Below are 20011 nucleotides of genomic sequence, written 5' to 3'. Positions count from 1 at the left end.
TTGTCATTCAGTTATTTGTCTTCCTGAAGAGTTAACATGTCAGGCTAAGGTATTCCTTATGTATATTCCACATCATCTGATCAAACACCTTTTTTCTGACCATGCAGTCCCAACTTGGGCTAAAGTCCTTTTGATTTCAATTGGAGTTTTGCCTGATTAAAAGTCTTCAGATTCCCAGGGCCAGAAGATATATTGTTTATGTAATCCCCCAACTTGGAGTACCAATGTGGAAACTACATAGCTTGGAAGCAGCTGGATACATGTGAATCATAACTTATTTTGGGTGAAATATGCACCTTTGCAAGGCCTATTCATCACTTAAGTCCCATTTAACCATTGACCTTTTGTTGGCCCTTACTGAAGACAATCGCATTAACCTTCTTTTCTTTTGATTTACAAAAAACAGTGGATTTATCCATTCTGGGTATTACCACCGCATCTGTTGCCATGGTATTTAAGCTCTGGATAGACTTGCAGGTGAGTCTTTCAATTTACATTTGTGAGAAGCCTACTCACTTGAAAGCAACAAACAACTAAATACCAAGGTTCACATTGTTTGAACATTTATTGCAATTCAGTGTCAAAGACATTTTACAAAAATACATCACTGTTTGTACCAAACCGCTGTAAAAATCAGAGTTGAACATGCAAAGAAAAAAAAAAGTGTGCAAATAATTTATACGGAAGGATTTTAATCACACAATAATATTAAATAGGAGTCTTAATACACAAGGTATGTTTTTCACTTCATACCTTATCTAGTTACAGCTTTATTTAAAAAGGAAAAACAAGCTTCCTTTTCACATATAAGCAGGTATTCATTATTACTGTAGATTAGCCCCTAAAACATTAGTACATTTGCAATTTCTAATTCAAATGTTAACTCTGGAGCTGCCCTGTTGGCACTATATGCAGCAAGTGATAGCCAAAAAGGGCCAGACTATCCTCAGTTACAGGAGCGGGGTCACCCGGGCGAAAGGGCTGTGTGTTCAGAACAGGGGTGTTAATTAGGTGTTCAAGCTATTAATATAGTGGAGCTTGTCAAGAAGAGGAAAGATTTACTGTCCTTGAGGCCGGACCCTGCAGAGAGCTGAATGAGCCAGAGCATCTTCCACTAACAATGAAGTCAATGGGAGTGGGGAGTACTAAAGAGGTGCTGAGTACATTGTAGATTAGTCTCCACTTAGGAACTTCTCAACCTCAGAGGCAGCAGAGGGCTAGTCAGCTCAGAAGAAGGGACCTTTACGAGAGCCATTACACGTAGAAGGAAAGCATTTATAAAAACCTAGCTTGTCAGTACACATTACTGTGCTAGACGACAAGCAGAACTCCAAATGCTGTAGGAAAACTTTTAAACTGATTACCCATCATATCCACAGGGAGGGTGTGTTTTTGCCAACAAGCCAGCAAGCAAGACTAGCGTTTTAATTTAAAGCTATTTTTTGGCAAGGTGCTGATCTGTGAGAAGAAGCTGTGCAACAGGTTACTAAGAGCCCCCCAAAAGTACATGATGGTTTATTGTAGCGAACAGAAGGTTTAAGCATGAGACATCATCCAATATTTATTAGGTACTCTACAGTATTTGAAATGTTCCTGGTCTATTTCAGTTGTAGCTACTCAGGGCCAAAGAATTGGCTGGGCAGAAAAAACTAGTTTACTACCTGTGTATGTTCTAGGAGTTGGTTGTGCAGCCAAACAGAAATGGGAACACAAACATTAGTCAGTACAGGAGTTTAAAACAGGGGGATAGCAATCTTCCCATTTACAGAACATGGTATGGTGCAATTAAACGTTTACATATGAACCATGTCTGTAGAGCAGTACAAGGTTTCCTAACGATTTTACAAAACAGAAGTAATACAATTAAAAAAAAGAAATAATATAAGATGAGGTGCACACATTTTATAATCAAACATTAAAATACCAAACCATCATTAGTATAAACTGCTCAGCTTATGTACAACTGAAGTTCAGCGTCTTGAAGTGACTGTCACAGTCAAATAAAACTCAAATACTCACCTCCCCCCGGGAAACTGAAATGCAAAATTCTCCTCTCTTCCTTCTCATGCCCCCTCCACTGTATGGAGTGGTTTTAAAATATCTGTATTGAGCCATATTCAGCTCTGTTGCACCAGTAAATGTGGAGCAACTCCATTGGCTTCAATGGAATCACTCTGCATTTATGATGGTAAAGGCAGAGCACAGACCTTGTTTCATAGTATTGAAACTAATGCAATCCTAACGGCAACCCAGGTGAAAGGCTGTTTGGAAAGATCATCATCACTGATGTCATGTTCAAACACAGAAAGCCTGTTTTCAACTTACAATAACTTTGCCAGAATTACCTTGAAAATAAAGAGGTCCCTTTTATGCCAGAGTAGCTTTGCACCTTCCTGCCTCAAACACACTGTTACCACTCAGTTTTCATTCTCCTGTCAGCCCTAGTCACACAGATGCAAATAATCTACTTAAATAAAACCGATGCCTTTGTAAGTGGTCAGGCTAAGGTATCTGGGCACAAACAGTGGTTGTTAAAAAGGAATCGTTTGACTCATAACAATATTTGACAGTAATAAACCATTTTGGGAATAGGAAAGACTCATGAGGAGATCGATATCAGTAACGAATGCAGCAATAAAATAACAATATGAGGCAAGTTCTATTTCTTTCTCTAGCAGACTCATTTAATAAGTTATACTCCTTAATAGCATGCAGTACGTTTGGTTTCATGCTATAGGTCTCTGCCTCAAGTAACCATGTAAGAATAATTTTTCTCGAAACAACACAATCTGAAAATGTCAAGGTGTAGACAAATGTTTCACTTAAGGCCCATGTAGTGCTTTCAAAGCAGAACCTGCACTTTAAACTTCAACTGCTTTACCAAACATTAGCTAATTGATCCTTACAGTGGGGCACTGCAATGAGTAGTTATTATCCCCATTTTACAGACTGGAAATGGAGGCAGAGAGAGTGTTTTGCCCAAAACCACAGAAGGAAATAGTTGCACAACCATGACTAGAATTCATAAGTTCCTGACTCAGAACCCTGTGCTCAGACTATATCTATTATATATGGAATTTAACTCCAGATTCGGTCCTGGAGTTAAATTCACTTGATGTCAGTTTCACCGAGGAGGAACTTGCTCCAATAAATACAACCTAAAATAAGTATTTTACAGGTTGAAACACCAATTGCTGGTATGTCAAATTTGACATTGCAAATCACAACTTCTATTTAGGTTGGTTCACTGGGAGTAGATGGGGCAGATAGATGGGGAAGGCGGGGGAAAAAAAATCAGACCTCCAAGCAGAGGGCATAAAGGTTATAAGGGTACTTTTAACTGTAGAGAAAGGATTAACATGGGTCTTCACACACAACATCACTACTTCAGTCACTTCCCTTAACACTCCTCTTTCACCAAGTCAAATTCCAGTCTCATTTATACCCACACAACCTCACTGACATCAACAAGGGTTGCATGGGTATGAATGAGAATAGAAGCTGGCCTCCCTTACTCAATGACACTAACACCCACAACAAGAGTTTCATTTCTCCAGGTTAACTACCTCTGAATCACTTTCCACTCACATGAACATACGCCCTCTTCCCCCCCCCCAGATCAAATTTACTCTTTTGACCCGTCTTTGAGTTGAGAGCAGATGGAGAGAGGGCAAGGTCTCCGTCTTCAAACTATTTTATTCCCTTCTCTGCATAATGCAAAATGATTTCTGATGGGAGTGTCTCTTGCCCTGTCTCTGAAAGAGATTTCTGGAAGAATCAAACCTTCTGCCTTTGGAATGCAACAAATGGCAGTTACTGTTAAAGCATTCTCCTGGATCTCCCCTCACCAGGGCTGCAGTCCCCATCCCCACTATTCAATCTAAACACTGATTTCCCTTCCCCCCACACACAACTACTCAAAAAGTATGCAAAGTGATTTAGTTTGTAAAAATGCAAATACTGTTGCAAAAATATATATAAACAGCTGCAGAAAAGTGTTAGAGATCAATTATAAAACCTGTAAAAAAAGGAACAGACTATTTAATTAATTAAACTCAAGTAGTTCTTCCTGATTTATCCTGAGTATTCCTCATCCTCACAACTCTTTTGTCCATACCAGACAACCTATTAATGTTTGTCTTTCTTAGGCACCTTGCTTATGCGCTCTGCGTACAGTGTTGGGAAAGTGCTGTATGTGAACGCTGCTATAGGACAATGGCAAGGATTTTTCCTGTGTAGGCTTTCCAAACTTCTATACTTAGACTGGAATCTGCCAGATCAAGTTTGTCAAATTCATGAGTTATACATAATAAAGGAGATTAGAAGTTTGGCCATTAATTTCAGTGGGACCAAGATTTGTAAGCACTAATTCTCACTGTATCTCTGTTAATCTGGCACTGGCAGGGAGATGGATTAGATAAATTATTTTCCATTTCTATGATACATAGCAATGATATGGGATGTCAGGTGATTAGAAATCCTATTTACCCTAAGGATTGACTGTACCCGTATTACACTAGGACTCTATGGCTGGCTTTCCTCGCTGCTCTTCCTGTTTCTAACAGCAGTTACAAACAAATAGTATTTATCTTACATGCTATGAGCCAGATCCTCAGTGAACGTAAACCGGCACAGTTCCACTGGCCCCAGTGGAGCTTTACCTATTTAGACCTATCAGGAACCTGGTCCTATGGGGCTGAGTCATCTCTCAGTTACACCAGTTTTGACTTTATTTCAGTGGAGTTACACGGGGTGAGGGGAGTCAGACCCAGTGACCCAGATGCTGATCTCAGACAGGTGTAAATCCAGACTAATTCCACTGAAATCAGTGGAGCTATGAATTTACACTAATGAGAGGTTAGATCTGGCCCCTTATCAATCATCCATCGTGCACCCTCCTTAAATACAAATCCTCACCCTTGGTTTGTTTTTTTGCTTAATCTTTTATAAAGACAACAAAATTAAAAGGAGGATGGAGTAAAATCTTAGGTATTCTAAAGCGCTCATCTTCTGGGCATTCAAGCACTGAGTACAGCAAGAAAACGAATTAAAAAAGTAAGCATTAACATAAGAAGAAGTTTGCTTACGGTCATAAACATCATTTCCCTTTAAATCATTGTACAAAGTATAATAGTTCACATTGCATAATGGATTGTTGTTTCAAAGGTACTCTATTTATTCGAGGTAGAAAATGGCATGGTGTGTTATTTTCATTTTTAACTAGGATCAAATCCTAGATGTTATGCATATTTCTGAATGCATCCAATTTTTTTTACATACAAGTATTATTAAAACTCATTGCAGGGAATTTTTTCCCCATAAATATCATTTTTAAAATGTCATATTTATAAATATCTATTGTAAATAAAACCAGATGGAGGAGCAGTTAAACAGTCCTAGTCTCAAACTGCTTTCTTTTCATTTATTAGAAACTGAAAACAATATAGAAAGTTTTTAAAGGGCCATGGGTCAAATTCAGTTTTAACTTCTAAACAGAAAGAAATTTCTGCCCTGTATCTTGTACTCTGATAATAAAAAGGTGACTTTTTACAATATTGCCTATACACACCAGTCTTGTTAGAAGTCCATGTCAGCGAGCAATTTCACCTTTCGTCTCTAAGATCCTCTTGTTTGCTTGACTCAGGAGCTTCAAACAAACATCAACATTTACACTATTTACAAGTTCAGTGTCCAAGCTGAGCGCTATAAAGTGTCTTGCAAGAATAGGATATGCTGTGAAGAACCAGGGTTCAGAATCTGAACAAGTTGATAAAGTCTTGGGGTGAAAGAGAAGTGGAGCAGCTCTCTGGGTTGTTGGCTGTGCAAGGATGATCAGTACCCTGAAAAAAAATAATCCGGTTAGAGAGGCTACAGAACTAGTGTCACAGCTTTAACTGGTTTACAGTGCTCTGTGTGCCACATGCTGCACATCCAGTTTGCAAACTGATAGATTAGAGTGGATAGCTGAGAATACAATAAGGGGGATGCACAACTGGATGCAAAACTGTACTCAAAGAGTAGTTCTCAATGGTTCACTGTCAAACTGGAAGGATGTATCTAGTGGGGTCCCACAGGGGTCTGTTCTGGGTCAGGTACTATTCAATATTTTCAGTAATGACTTGGATAATGGAGTGGAGAGTATGCTTATAAAATTTGGGGATGATACCATGCTGGGAGGCATTACAAGCACTTTGAAGGACAGATTTGAAAATGATTGTGATAAACTTGAGAATTGGTCTGAAATCAACAAGATGAAATTCAAGAATTACAAGTGCAGAGTACGACAGTTAAGAAAAAAAAATATCAAATGCACAAATACAAAATGGAGAAATACTGGCTAGGCAGTAGCACTGCTGAAAAGGATCTGGAGGCTCACAGATGACTTGTGCCTCCCCATACTGGCAGGGCGGGGGCATAATCTAAGGGGAGGACACCTGATCGCCCCACCTATCTCCTTTGCCCAGCGACCCCGCCCCCTGCGCCCAGCCCAGGGCCTCCACGCTCTCCACTCCCCATGTTACCTGGGGCGGGAGGGCGCTCTGTCTTTCTCCCACTGCGCCACCCTCCCCCCCCGGCACGTTTGGTCACTCTCCTTGGCAGCTGGGCCCAGGCGGGGAGTGGGAGGGAGACACTTCTCATGCGGTTCAAGCTGGCTGCTCCGGGTCACTGCTCCGTGCAGTGCAGCAGCTGCCTGAGAGAGCCTGACTGGGGAGGCAGTGGTGGGTCACTCCCTGCCTGGGCCTGGCTGACGGAGACAGGAGCCGAGCAAGCCCATGTCCCTTGACCCCACATGCCCCCACTATGCATTGCCTCTGATGGGGATCATAGTTGATGGCTCATATTCAATTTGTGATCCATGTGATGTAGATACAAAAACGGCTAATATTCTGGGGTGTATTAACAGGAGTGCTGTATCTAAGATAGAGGAGGTAGTTGTTCCACTCGGCACTGGTGAGGCCTCAGCTGGAGTATTGTGTCCAATTCGGAGTGCCACACACTAGGAAAGATGTGGACAAATTGGAGAGAGTCCAGACAAGAGCAACAAAAATGGTAATAGGTTTAAAAAATCTGACCTATGAAGTAAAAAAACAAACCAACCAACCCTGGGTATGTTTAGTCTTGAGAAAAGACAATTGGGGGGGGGGGGGGAAACGGATGGACCCGAGAACCGTCTTCAAATACGTTAAGGACCGTGATCAATTGTTCTCCATGTCCACTGAAGGGAGAACAAGAAGTAATCAGCTTAATATACAGCAAGGGAGATTTAGGTTAGATATGAGGGAAAAGTTTCTAACTATAAGGACAATTAAGCTCTGGAGTAGATTACCTAGGGAGGTTGTGGAATCCCCATCATTGGAGGTTTTTAAGAACAGGTGAGACAAGCGCCAGTCAGGGATGGTCTAGGTTTACTTGGTCCTGCCTCAGTGCAGGGGGATGGACTAGATGAGCTCTTCAGATCCCTTCCAGTTCTACTCTTATAGGATTCTATAACAAATGTTATACTCTCCTTTGGCAACGAACAGGTCAAGGCTGGGCTTTAGATTTTAGGGTCAGTTATAAGTTCAAGGGAGATGAAGGACAAGGATTCAAAATCACTCTCTGACTCATCTCCAAAGGACAGAGACCTGATTTGGCTGTCAGACCAGAGTAACTCTGAAGTCAATGGAGTAATTTCAGATTTACACCACTGTAGTGGACAGCAGAATTTGGCCCCAGGTTTCTGTAAATGCCTCAAATTTGCTGTGGCACTCCAAGGGCCCTCTTCTCCCATCACAGGGTGAGAAACCCCCACTAGATCCTGTGGGGAAAAGATAAGGCCCCAGGGAGTAACAGGAAAACGTGAAGGAACTTCCTAAGATAGAGAGCAAGCAAGCTTTAAGGGGTGTTGGCCTGGTTTTTGGAGGAGGTCAGCACTTGCAACTCTTGTTAACTTGAATGAGAGTTGTGGGCACTCGGCACTTCTGAGAAATCAGGCCCTCAGTCAAATACCAGCAAAATAGCCATACCTTCCAGGAGAGGATGTGGCAATGTCTGCAGAGCTGCAGTGTGTCTCCATACTGCTCTTTCCTCGGGTAACACCTTATAAGTTTAAAGTACATCTTCTTCCAATCCAGCAATCCCTTCTCAGATAAGATTATCCGTTTACGAATCTAAAAATCAGAGTTAGAGTGGACTGATTGTACACGAGGGCTTAGTTTTGTTGGCAATATCACTTCCAGACCTTCGTCCTGCTGCACATAGTAGCCAGCATGTAACTTTTGCTGATCTCCACATGATCTCATCTGTAGTGGCAAGATAATCTGTTCTGAGCCTCTCCACATTAACAGTCTCCTTATTCTAAATACACTACACAGTATCAATACTAGAGACCCATCTTATCTTTTACACAGATTCCTTCCTGTTGCACATTGCTATACAATGGCTCCAAGGGCTTCATGCTACCACACATCACCATGATTCAGAAACTCTAAAAATGACTATCAGGAGAACAAACTTTATCCCATCTAGTGGTGTCAGGAATGAAACTATGTTTCTTTTCTGCACAGATATATCTTTAAACCTGGAGTTGCAATATTTGCTTGTGAGACATTCACTCTTAGGACATGTTCATTAGCGGTGGAGATCAGATTTGGATCTATTTGTCACACCATGTGACATATAGTCAATATAGGAAAAAAAACACCTTCCCAGAATCCAGGGCCAGATCTTCAGCAGATGTAAATCTGTGTAGGTTTATTGAAGTCACTGGAACAATGCTAATTCACACCAGCTGAAGATCTGGTCCCCCAATTTGTGTGTGTATATTTAGTGCTTATGAATGGTGCCAGACTGGCAGCCCTAGAGACTGAAAACCTTTACCCTCAAAACAGATACAATATAGCAACAGAGTTATATATATACCAATGGTGAACAACTGAGATTTGGGGAGGGGGGGATCTTCCAACTAAAGGGCAAGAGAGGATAGTTCATGGTCCAATCAATCCTTGGCCACTCCATGGAGACTGTCAGCAACGCTGCCAGTTGTGATGATGGGTTTTTTGATGTGGGCAGTTACTGTTGGGAACTACACAGACACAGAACTCACTAAACCTATGGTACAAGTAGCAGTGTTACCATCTGAGGCCATGTGGATTGGTTAGCAGCCTAGATTGGAGGAGGTGTGTGTGCATGTTATTGATGTTGCAGCCTTCTATTTCAGGCACCAGTATTGTGGCATTTACAACACTATCAAAACTTCCCCTCAGGGACAAACTTTATCGCCATTGTCTCGTCAGCCCATATTAGAAACTCGCAGCATGCCCCTCAGAACAAAGAAGCAGTCAAACGAGGAAGATCTGTCTATATGCGTTCAATCACAAATGGGTTACAATAGGAGATTGATTGAGGTTTAACTTTCATCCCATTACCTGTCGGTCTGTGAAATGGTATTGGCAGAGCTTTTTCCACAGCAGCCGGTCCTCACTGAGCACTTGCAGTTCAGGGGCCACTTGCCCAAGGCTGACAAGGTCTCTTCCATCAGTTAGCCGCTGCATGATGTTTAATTGTAAACACAACGGCAGGTCTGTAAAGGTCATTCCTTTAAAGGCAGGCTGGAAAAAGAGTGTAAGAGCTCAGTTAGTGAAAAGCAGGCAATTCTAAATGGGAGCAATGTACTACTTGCTAAATGTTTTATATACACAAGATGCAGTGACACTGGATAATTTCCCATCCAGGGGACAGATCAGTTTCCCTAGGAGATCCTATGATGGGCTGTGGTGTTGTTGAGCCATTACTTCCAGTGAGAAAAGTACCTGTATCCACCATTTACTGTGGCAGAGCAACAATTGTGTTGTGCTGTCAAACGTTAACTGAACGGTTTACTCCTCTCACCACTGGAGAGGAGGTTTATGGTGCCAAAGTTCCACTATAGTGGACCAGGGCATTACTATCTGTAGGTCACTTCAGATAACTGGAGGGGCAATACTGTTCCCTAACAGGTTAAACCTCCAGTCTATACAGTTTAAGTCCCTTGGAAATTTCATGTTCTACTGAGACAACCGTGTTTTACTTTGCAGGGTCACATGATCCTATATGAACCAAGTAGAGATGTTCACTAGTAATGGTACCAATCAAGATTTCCCTATAATTGTTTCCTACAACATTGCTGGCAATGCTACCCGTTACCCAGGAAATATTTAAGAGTTGTTGTTTTCTAAATTGTTTCCTACAGGGGATACTTCTAGGACTGTGTCTACATTGTGGATTTGCCTCAATTACAGTCATCATTGCCTAGTAACCAGTTTAGCTACACCAATGCAAATCCCTGATCTAGACAATGAAAGTCACTATCTCTACCAGTGGCCCTTACCACTGGGCTCCATACAGTGGCTCTGTCTGTCACACTAGAGGTTTGCACCTGTGCAGTTACATTGGTAACAGGATACAGACTGTTGAATTCAGGGAAAATCCTCAGTGCCATCAAGACCTAAGAGCCAGGAAATGGGCTCCAACTGCTACACTAGTGCCCACTCCGTACTCACGTGAGTAAAGGTTTGCAGGCTTGGGCTCCAAACAGTGAAACAATGTTAAGAGAGTCAAATAAATGTGCCAAGTCTTTAGTTGCCCTGCACCGAGATGCCTCTATTTTAAGTTGCAGTCACATCACCCTACATGCAACTGGCAGGGCAGTTAACTGTTTAAAACAAAATACAAATAGCTGATCAGCTAAGTAAAATTTTGTGGGACTATTTTTAAAATATGACCCCATCTCCAGTGTTTGGATGGTGTCTGGCCATTCAAAGGCATAATATAAATATTTATTTAGACACAAAAGTTCCAATTTCTTAACCCTTCAGTAAGCCATAGTTATTAATCTGTAACAGGGCCCGGTGTACTCTGCGACTCCACAGCAACAGCCTATGCTGCACAGCCCATCCATTGCGACAAAACTCTGCTAATCTTTCATTAATAATTCATTTTCTAGTCCTTCTGGTTGCCAAGGACACCATAGACAGACACAATTGCATCTGCCAGTAGCTTGAAACAATAGTTCCAAAAGGAATGAACAATCCCACTCATCTCAGTGGGGTGTTGACTCTAAACTCTAAGGGTGATAATTTAGGAGAACTACTGTTAACTATTTTGCTGCTGGTCATTGTAATAGAGACATCTAGCCAATATTCTTATCCCAGGATCCCAAGCAGCTTCCCACATACCCCCCCTCCCCCAACCTAAACGGTTTCTTACTCAACTTCCCTCGACAACTTTTACAAAGCAGTTTGGCATCCTCAATACAAAACTCTGAAGCACACTACAAATTAGAAATATAAGTACATTGCATAACTAAATTCCATATGGAATTAAATAACGCAGAGCATACTGTAAAGATTGTTTCATTTGTGTATTTCAATTAAATTTAAAAAAACAGCAAGGTTTTTATTGACCTAGAGTTGGTGCAACAGTCCTGTCTGCTCCATTGGGATGTGAGAGATCTCTATCCCAAGCTGCAGAATTTAGGTCAAGTTTGCTGTGGATAATGTATATAATTTACTAGTGCCCTCAAATTCCATTCACTAATAAAGTTGCACTTTTTACAGCTGAAATACCCATATAAATCAACGGGGGTTTTACATGAGTAAAATGTGCAGGACTAGGCTCAAATGCCTTGAACTCAATAAGACACCTGCGCAGCTTACTAATGAAGTCCATGTGACTAAAGCACATTCTTCAGAGTTTTGCTGAATCAGGGCCAAAGACTTATCTGCTACATTTCACACATGATTTTTTTTTTTTTTTTAAAGAACACACCCTAAATCAGAGGAGTCCTATGTTAACTTTCATTTTCTTGACAGGATATTTTTTAAGCTAGTAAGTACTACACATGCTCAGTATATATTTCTCAAGCTTTAGACTCCTTGGCTGTTAAGACATTTTTTCTCCTTCTGAAATACCAAAAGCACTTGGTCTACTTGCAGTAAGTGGCCAACTGCCTGTAATACTGCTCTCCTCCCCCCCCCCCTTTAAACACAGCTGCTTTTGTTCAAGCTTGACAAGAAATCATCTTCAGCGGTGTGAAAATTACATTTTTTGCAAGCTCTATAGCTTGAGACATTAAACAATTTTTGAAAAAAAAGGCCAGCCAACCACGTTTAGGCCAAAAAGTAAATAAATGTATGTAACACATTCATGCGTGCACACACACACTTCAGTTCACAAGTGGTGCTGTGACAGAACCTTGACTGGGATTGATAGATTTTTGAACTGATCTTCAGGATTTTCTAACCTGATGGTATACTGGCCCCGTGCTGAGATAAAATAGTTTTAACTATTGAGTCAAGCAGCTGGATCCTGATCTTGCAGTGAGCTCTGTGCAAGCAGAAACCTGCACCCTCAAGGAGCCCCATGCACAGGCGCCAGCTTCCTCTGGGCCCTGGGGGTGCTCAACCCCCCACCCTGGACCCCTTATCCCAAGCCCCCTCCCCCGCCCCTTCCCACTCCTGTTTCACCCTGCCCCGCCTCTTCCTGCCCATCCCCGCTCCCTCCCCTGAGCATGCCCCATCCCCGCTCCTCCCCCTCTGTGCCTCCTGCACCCCATGGAACAGCTGATCACGGCAGGCTGTAGGTGCTGGGAGGGAGGGGGAGCAGTTGATTGGAAGGGCCCCCAGTGGGCAGGAGGTGCTGGGGGGAGGAGGGGGGAGCTGGTTGCCAGTGGGTGTTAAGCACCCACTAATTTTTGTGTGTGTGTGCCGAAGCCCTGGAGCACCCATGGAGTCAGTACTTATGGTCCCATGGAAGTCAGTGTGTGTCTGGCGTCAGAGATAATTGCAGGATTGGGGCTGTGGATTTTACTTAAGGCTTTCTCACAGAGTCCAGAGAAGCCTCCTTTCCCCATTGTCCCTTAACTTCCCTCTCCTCACCCCAAGGTCCTTGCACTGCAGCTACCCTCCTTCAGGGTTCCCTAGATAGTGCTTACCCTGCACACATTTTGAAATTACTTAGGCAAGCACAAGCACCTTTCTTGCCTATTAGCAGCAGTCAAGCATGATGCCTCTTTAGCAGCCTAGTGGGGAAAAATTTGCTTTTCAATTAATTTAGGCCCATGTCACTAAGGTCAATGGGAATTTTGCAATTAACTTCAATGTGAGAGTGGGACTCTTAGGAAAGGGGACAGATATATTGGCAACATTGGAAACTAAAGTCCAGTACTGAGTCACAGACAAGACAATACCAGTACAAGTGCTATTCGAGTCTCATCATTCTGCCTTAGCCCTGACTCCGACCCTCTGTTGAGCCGGCCAGTGTAGTGGAGGTTTTTGAAACGTGAGCATCTATCCAAAAGGAACTGAAGTGAGACCAAACTCCACTCACACAGCATTTGATGACCATTTAGAGGCCTAACTGGTTTTGGTTACTACTAACAGCAGGCCTGACTGTGGAGTCAGTGGGTGATTTGAGTACACACGTAATTCAGGACTGGGCCCTTGAGGAGCACTTGAAGATGCCAGGCTTCCTCATGCGGTCAGCTTTTCAAAATGAAGCTGTTTTCGGAGAAACATGCAATGTTAGGCATGTAACTCCGAAAAACATTTTGCATCTTGGTTTAATTTTCCACTTGAAAGTTGGAATAAAAGTAATAATTAAAAAAAGCCTCCCCCTGTCTAATCCAATTGAATTCAAATCTTAATCCAAATTCTCTCCACCAGCAGGCTCTGGGTGAAGTCTAGGAATGCTCATTATGATCCAATTACACAGGCAGGAGCTGCAGCTGCATGATAAGGTTGCATGAAAGAGCCAATGTATCATTTGCCTCTAAGTGAGGGCCTGGATTCTTGCTTACTCTTGTGATTTGGATGCTGTTCAGTTGCTGTTGCCAGTGAAGAATAGTCTCCATTCTGTGTACCCACATGTTGATGTTTCCAACCAGAACAGACTTGCCAACCCTTTGCACCAGGGTGCACAGTGACGTGTAGAGAGTCTGCAGCAATTCCCTTATTAGCCTGATGTTCTGCTGATCTTCAAGGACTTTGGAGGCAGAGAGGAGAAGAAGAAAAAAATATTTTAAAAAGGGACTATCATGTTTAAATACATTCTCAGTATCTACTTTCTTCTGGAGGCTTTGTAAGAATTACTCTCTATGATCTTAGGCCAAAAGGTATCAAATCTGGAACCGTGGGGGGAAGGATGGGGTAGAGGAGGACTGCTATGTCTATACACGACAGGTTATCAGATAGGAAACATTTGTCAGAGATGTCCCCTAATAACTGTATAAGAGATTGACCTGAGGAACAATGTTCCCTCTAATTTTTTACATATGGAGGTCATGTGGAGCCGGGGTGGAGCTGAGCGGTTCAGAATGTGGGAGGGGGCTCAGGGCTGGGGCAGGGGGTTGGGGTGCGGGGGCAGATAAGGGCTCCAGCTGGGGGAGTGCAGGCTCTGGGCTGGGGCTGGGAATGAGGGTGTGGGGTGTGGGAAGGGCTCAGGGCTAGGGCAGAGGATTGGAGTGTGGGGGGGTGAGGGCTGCAGCTGGGGATTTTGGGTTTGGGGTTCAGGCTTCCCTGGGGCTGTGGCAGATGAGAGAGGACTCCCCCCAGTGCTTTCCACCAGCTGTGGCAGCTCCAAGTCTGGGACTGGGGGAGAGGCACCTCTTCCCCCGGCTGCGGCAGCTCCAAGGCTGGGACTGGCGGAGAGGCGCTTCTCCCCACCTGCGCGGCCCTTGATAGCCTGCTATTTGGCCGAGCAGCTAGAGGGAACTTTGCTGATGAAAGATGTTTGGCCTTTCTACAGTGCTTCTAACAGCCACTCTAGGAACACTGGCCAACTTGTCCCCCTTAGATCGGTGCTTGGAGGAGATCTTCCACACACAGCTCTTGCCATGCTTCCAACCAGTTCATGTGGAAACAGGGGCTCAGCCACCTCTATAGCTCTTCTTGCTCCCCCCCACTCATGCAAGGGTGCTCTGAAGGTTGAGGGTCCACACAAGGAGAGGGGGTGGAGATTGGGTTGACCAGGGAAGGGGGAACCCCCAAAACACACACACTAAATACACTGTGACCCCATAGAGATTTCCAGAAAAAAGTAATGTCGGCCCTGAAGCACTCCTTTCCCTTGGTGGGCAGCCATGGCCAGTGGGAGCCATTGGTGGTGCAGCTGCTAGGAAGTGACTAGGGCCTAGTGTTAGGAAGGAAGCACAGAGCCTTTATGCAGCCAGCCTTGGCCTCCTGTAGTTCCTCTCCAGTCTGCCAGCTTTTGAGGCAGGACTAAACAGCCTATTCTGCAGATAGGGGTGTGTGGGACCCTGACCTTCCTCCCAATTGGATGATGGAGAGGATACTCCTGACAGAAATCTGCGCCCATGTGGGGGCAGAGAATTCATATGGCCTGCATATTTCTGTGCCCCCTATGCAGAAAAATGCAAAAGAAATCTGGGGGAGAGGGGAGACACACGTCTGTTCCCCGGCAGTCCAGGCAGCGCATCTGTTCCAGCATACCTGGAGCAGCTTCAGACGCAAATCACTGCAGGAGGAGGGGGGTTGGGTGTGCGTGCCTGTGGGGGAGACATTGATCACCGTCAGGGGGAGGGGCTGGCCAACAAGAGTCTGTCCCTCTCTCTTGATACTGTGGCTCAAGGGGCATGGAGGAGGGTAGGTCTTTTTGTTATGCAGGAGGAAGACTCTGTCACCAAGGCAGAAGTATAGCCACCTGCCTGCCTAGTAAAATGTAACTTCTTGAGAATTGAAAAAAAAAACAAACCACCACTTAATTAAATATTAGTATCATGTTACTGAAAATTGTTTGTTTTTAAGTTAAAGAAAATAGCTTTTCTTAAAAAAAAAAAAAAAAAAGCACATTTTGTTGATGGTTAATTGATCTCATTCTCTGAGGCAGAAATGTAGCAACCTGTCTGCATAGTAATATTGTTAATTATTCTATTGTTAGTAACGGTTCCCATTCTTAGTCAATTCCCCAGGAGCATAAATACCTGTAAAAGTTTTAAAGCCCGTACATTGCCAGAGTGATGTAAAGCTTTATAAATGACAGTAAGAGAATCAGCTAGGAAGACCTATGCACTGTCTCACTTTTTTCCTGTGCCAAAGTGGCACGATGGGGTTAGATTTTTACTTACCCACTTAAACAAAAAAAAAAAAAAAAAAAAGACTTTTGAGGGCAAATAAAACATTTACCAAGCCAGTCAATAAAATGTCAGGCCAATCAGAACCAAGCACTTCCCAAAGTACCCAGCTAGGTCCAGGACATTGATTAGCAAAACTGTATGATTTTCATGTGTGAAAGTCTGAGTAATTTAAAATGACATTCTACCCCCCCCCCATTTGTTGTTTTGTAATGTAATTTAAATGAAAATCCAGGATTATAACTGGAATGCAGAGTATTAGTCACCAAGTATTTTATAACTTAACTTTCATGTGTTTAGGAAATGAATAGTTATTGTGACTTTTTTCTGTATTGTAGTTTAAATAACTTATCAAAACAATTGAAACTGGTGTGATTATATTGCATTATTTTGACAAATAAAATTTGCAGAATTTTGCAGAATTTTTAATTTTTTGGCGCAGAATCCCCCCAGGAGTTAGAGGAGGAAGAATCTCCACAAGGGGGATCCACTAAGATCTCCATTCAAACCCACTTCCTGCCCTGAGAGCAGGGCCGGCTCTACTGTTTTAGCCGCCCCAAGCAGCACGCCGAATTGCCGCCACGGACGGCGGGGGCTGTCCGTGTGCCGTTAGGGCGGCACGCGCGTTTCCGCGGCGGCGGCAAGTTGGCAGCAGCTTCTGTCTTCAGGCGAAAGATAGAAGCCGCCGAATTGCCGCCGCGGGCAGCTGAACATAGAAGCTGTTGCGGAATTGCCGCCGCCGTGGAAATGCGCGTGCTGCCCTAACGGCACACGGACTGCCCCCACCGTCCGCGGCGGCAATTCGGTGTGCTGCTTGGGGCGGCAAAAACACACGGACTGCCGCCCCTTGCAGATGGCCGCCCCAAGCACCTGCTTGGAATGCTGGTGCCTGGAGCCGGCCCTGCCTGAGAGTCCCTTTCCAGAATGGGACAGAGGGAAATGAACTAGCCCAGTGTTTTGTTTTCATGCCCCTCCCTGCAAAAAAGTCTTCCACACTGATCAACATGGACATGGTGATCATTGGATACATTGGATACAAACCATGATTGTTACATTTCTTTTACCTTTCTGCACCACTTTTTCCAAAATGTTCATGAAGTTTTTCTGGGCGATTCCACTCAGTGATGTTAGCTGAGACTTTGCTATCAGCTCCAACAGCTGTGGATAAAAATAGAAGTTGCCAGCTAGAGTACAAAGATATTTTTCTAATCTGGACTTCTAGTCACATGACACAGCAAAACAGTTCAGATACTTGTTTACTGCTGGAATAAAAGGGGGCGGGCAGAACCACAATGAAGACAGATCCAAGGGGAGAAAAGAGCCAAACAATTAAGCACACAGTGGAGGAAAACAGGTTGTTATTTAAACTACGTTCTTTAAACCAAAATGTTGCTTCATGGTTCAAAGGTATAGGGAAGCCGCGAATTACTGTTCAGACTAACGGACAATGTCTATTCATACTGAAAGCACAATGGTATGTCAGTGTCTTTCACTAGTACATAAACAAATAGTGTGATAAGAGAACAAAAAGCAGAGACTCGTTTCTGAGAGAATCTTATTTATAAACCTAATCTTACAATTTACATATAATAATCCAATTTACTCTTTTGTTATGTGTGTTTTATACTGGAATTTTCATTAAGAGGAAAGATTAAGAGTCATGTTTAAAAAAAAAAGACAAACCAAAGTTCCTTCATTTTTATTAAGTTATTATTAGATCTGAAAAAATGTTAACAATTTAATTCACTTTTCCCTATTTATGCTGTTTGGTTTACTTTCTAACTCACTGTCTCAGTTTCCCTTTTGATTAAGATGCACTCCTAGTCAGTGTGACTTTTTGGTTCCCATGTACTCGTTCAGTGCTGCAGTATTTGGGTTGCAATTACTGAAGAAGATGTTCCTCTCCTTTTTTAAATTCCAGTAGAAAAATAATTTTATAGGAAGCTTTTCTGTTGGCTTTAGAATTTGTAAAATTATAGGCCAAAATGTTAATTGGCCGTAACCCTTTAAGCCTTTTAATGTATTTTATAAAACACACACTTTCTACATACCATTCCACTTGTTTAGATTCCTTTCTAAATTAGAACAGAGTAAGAAAACCTTTATCTTACAATCAATCTACACATATTATCACAGGGCTAGCCTATTCATCCGTTATCATCAGCGATTATGCTATCCCATTGCTGGCAAAAAGGATGAGTGCAGAGAACTTGCCATTCGTTATGTCAAATAGCTAAGATGGTTACTGACAAGAGTTGGTAAGTCTTGAGTTGAATTGTTTGCCTAGCTATAAGAATGACAGGAATGTAGCCATAAAATTATTGGCACTTTGCCATAAACCATGAGCTCATAGGGGTATTATTGCAACCATTTGCCCATTTTACTCAGCTCTGTTACCAGCATGTGACTGTCACCTAGGAGCTGCAAAGTGCCCCGAGTGACTAGTCTCCTCTTCCATTTATCTTCCAGGCCAACTTTAAACGTCAACAGATGGCTTTCTGAGTTTACTTTCTATTAATATCTTAAACCTCACATGACTGGTATAAAGCAAGAGGAAAGAAAAAAAAAAACCCCTACACAGTCTCACATTTTTCATGGAGGGCAGTCTGCCTTCTATCATGACACATCATTTGGGGGGTTGGGGTGGGGAGAAAATATGCAAGAATAGTCTTGTGAGGTAATATTTAGTACATATATTGTAACAAAACTCCATGGTGGCTCTCACCTAAACAGGAGGGTCTGGTGTATTACATGCTCTGAAGCATAAATTAATTAGCAAGACGTTGGAAATATTTTGAAATTTTCCCAAGATTTCTTAGAACGATGAATGTACAAACAAGAACATGTCCTTGCCCCAAAATAGCCTTAGTAATAATCTCCTAGTACTGAATTGTTTAACCTTGTGACCTTCAATTATCATGATCAACTTGCCAGACTCCATTTGTCCACACAGTAATGTGAGCACCCAGGTCAGCTTCTTTGGATTTCTTTATGTATACACAAATTATGTCCCCAGTTTGTAATGTTCTAGAACTCTCATACAGGACAGTTTCCTCACTATATGTAAGCAAAACTTTGCTGATATTCAAAATCAGTCATCTTTGCACAGGTCAAAAACACCAAGTGGTGCAATACCATAAAAAAAATTAAGAAATTGTAGCTGATTTTTCAAATTAAAATAAAAGTTAGATTCTTTGTGTTACCAACATTTTGTGCTTTGGTATATAGGAAATTAAATAATAAAATTAGGCAATCAAGATGCATTAGAGCCCATACCTTTCACTATGTTTATCAAGGGTCAATTACATTTAGAAAGTAAATTAGCACAGCTATACCGTACCACCTTTTCAGCAGCAATAAGTAAAGGATGAAATTTTATATGAATACTATGTCATGATTACCTCCTGGATATTGCATTCCATAGCAAACTGCTATGCCAAGAATGAACAGCAAACACACAAAAAGACCCAAACAAAAACAAACCCCAGATGTGTGAACAAAACTAATTTTCTTGTCCAGTATAATGATGTGCGTACCAGGGCAGTAATAAAGGTGTATGTAGGGTTTGCTCACAGTTACTCCAGATATACACTGGTGTAATTCCAGATTGGACAAACAAACAAAAAACCCACCTAAAATGTCTTTGAGTGATGGATTGTGCAAACTGAAAACCAAACAAAAAGACTAGAGCACTCTGAATAATGCCTGGTGGAATAAGGAGATATTAGACCTGCTAGCATTTTGTAACTGTATATGTGGCTGTGTTAATTCCAGACCATGCTCCAGTAACACTGTTTGAAGACAGATGGTAGGAGGGAGTGCAGGGGAAAAGAGGTTAGTAACAGCAATCTTAGGGCTTGATTCTTTGCGATGCTGAGTACCTGCAGCTCCCATTGATTTTAA

At 42.5% G+C, this 20011-nt stretch overlaps 1 protein-coding gene across 1 annotated transcript in view; it reads right to left on the bottom strand.

Annotated features, from left to right (window-relative positions):
- Window positions 1–546: 546 nt before the first annotated feature.
- Window positions 547–20011, bottom strand: part of FBXO32 (F-box protein 32) — a 34261-nt gene continuing 14796 nt past the window's right edge. The window contains exons 5-9 of the mRNA XM_054017730.1: window positions 17173–17266; window positions 13817–14001; window positions 9408–9590; window positions 8007–8150; window positions 547–5840 (exon numbers count right to left, since the gene is read on the bottom strand). Coding sequence (XP_053873705.1) covers window positions 5751–5840; window positions 8007–8150; window positions 9408–9590; window positions 13817–14001; window positions 17173–17266 — 696 coding nt within the window. The 3' untranslated portion in view covers window positions 547–5750. The remainder of the gene's footprint in view (window positions 5841–8006; window positions 8151–9407; window positions 9591–13816; window positions 14002–17172; window positions 17267–20011) is intronic.

Source organism: Malaclemys terrapin, chromosome 2, assembly GCF_027887155.1.
Source record: "Malaclemys terrapin pileata isolate rMalTer1 chromosome 2, rMalTer1.hap1, whole genome shotgun sequence".
NCBI lineage: Eukaryota > Metazoa > Chordata > Testudines > Emydidae > Malaclemys > Malaclemys terrapin.
Note: the sequence above shows the minus strand (reverse complement) of the source record. Positions and strands in the feature narration are given on the sequence as shown.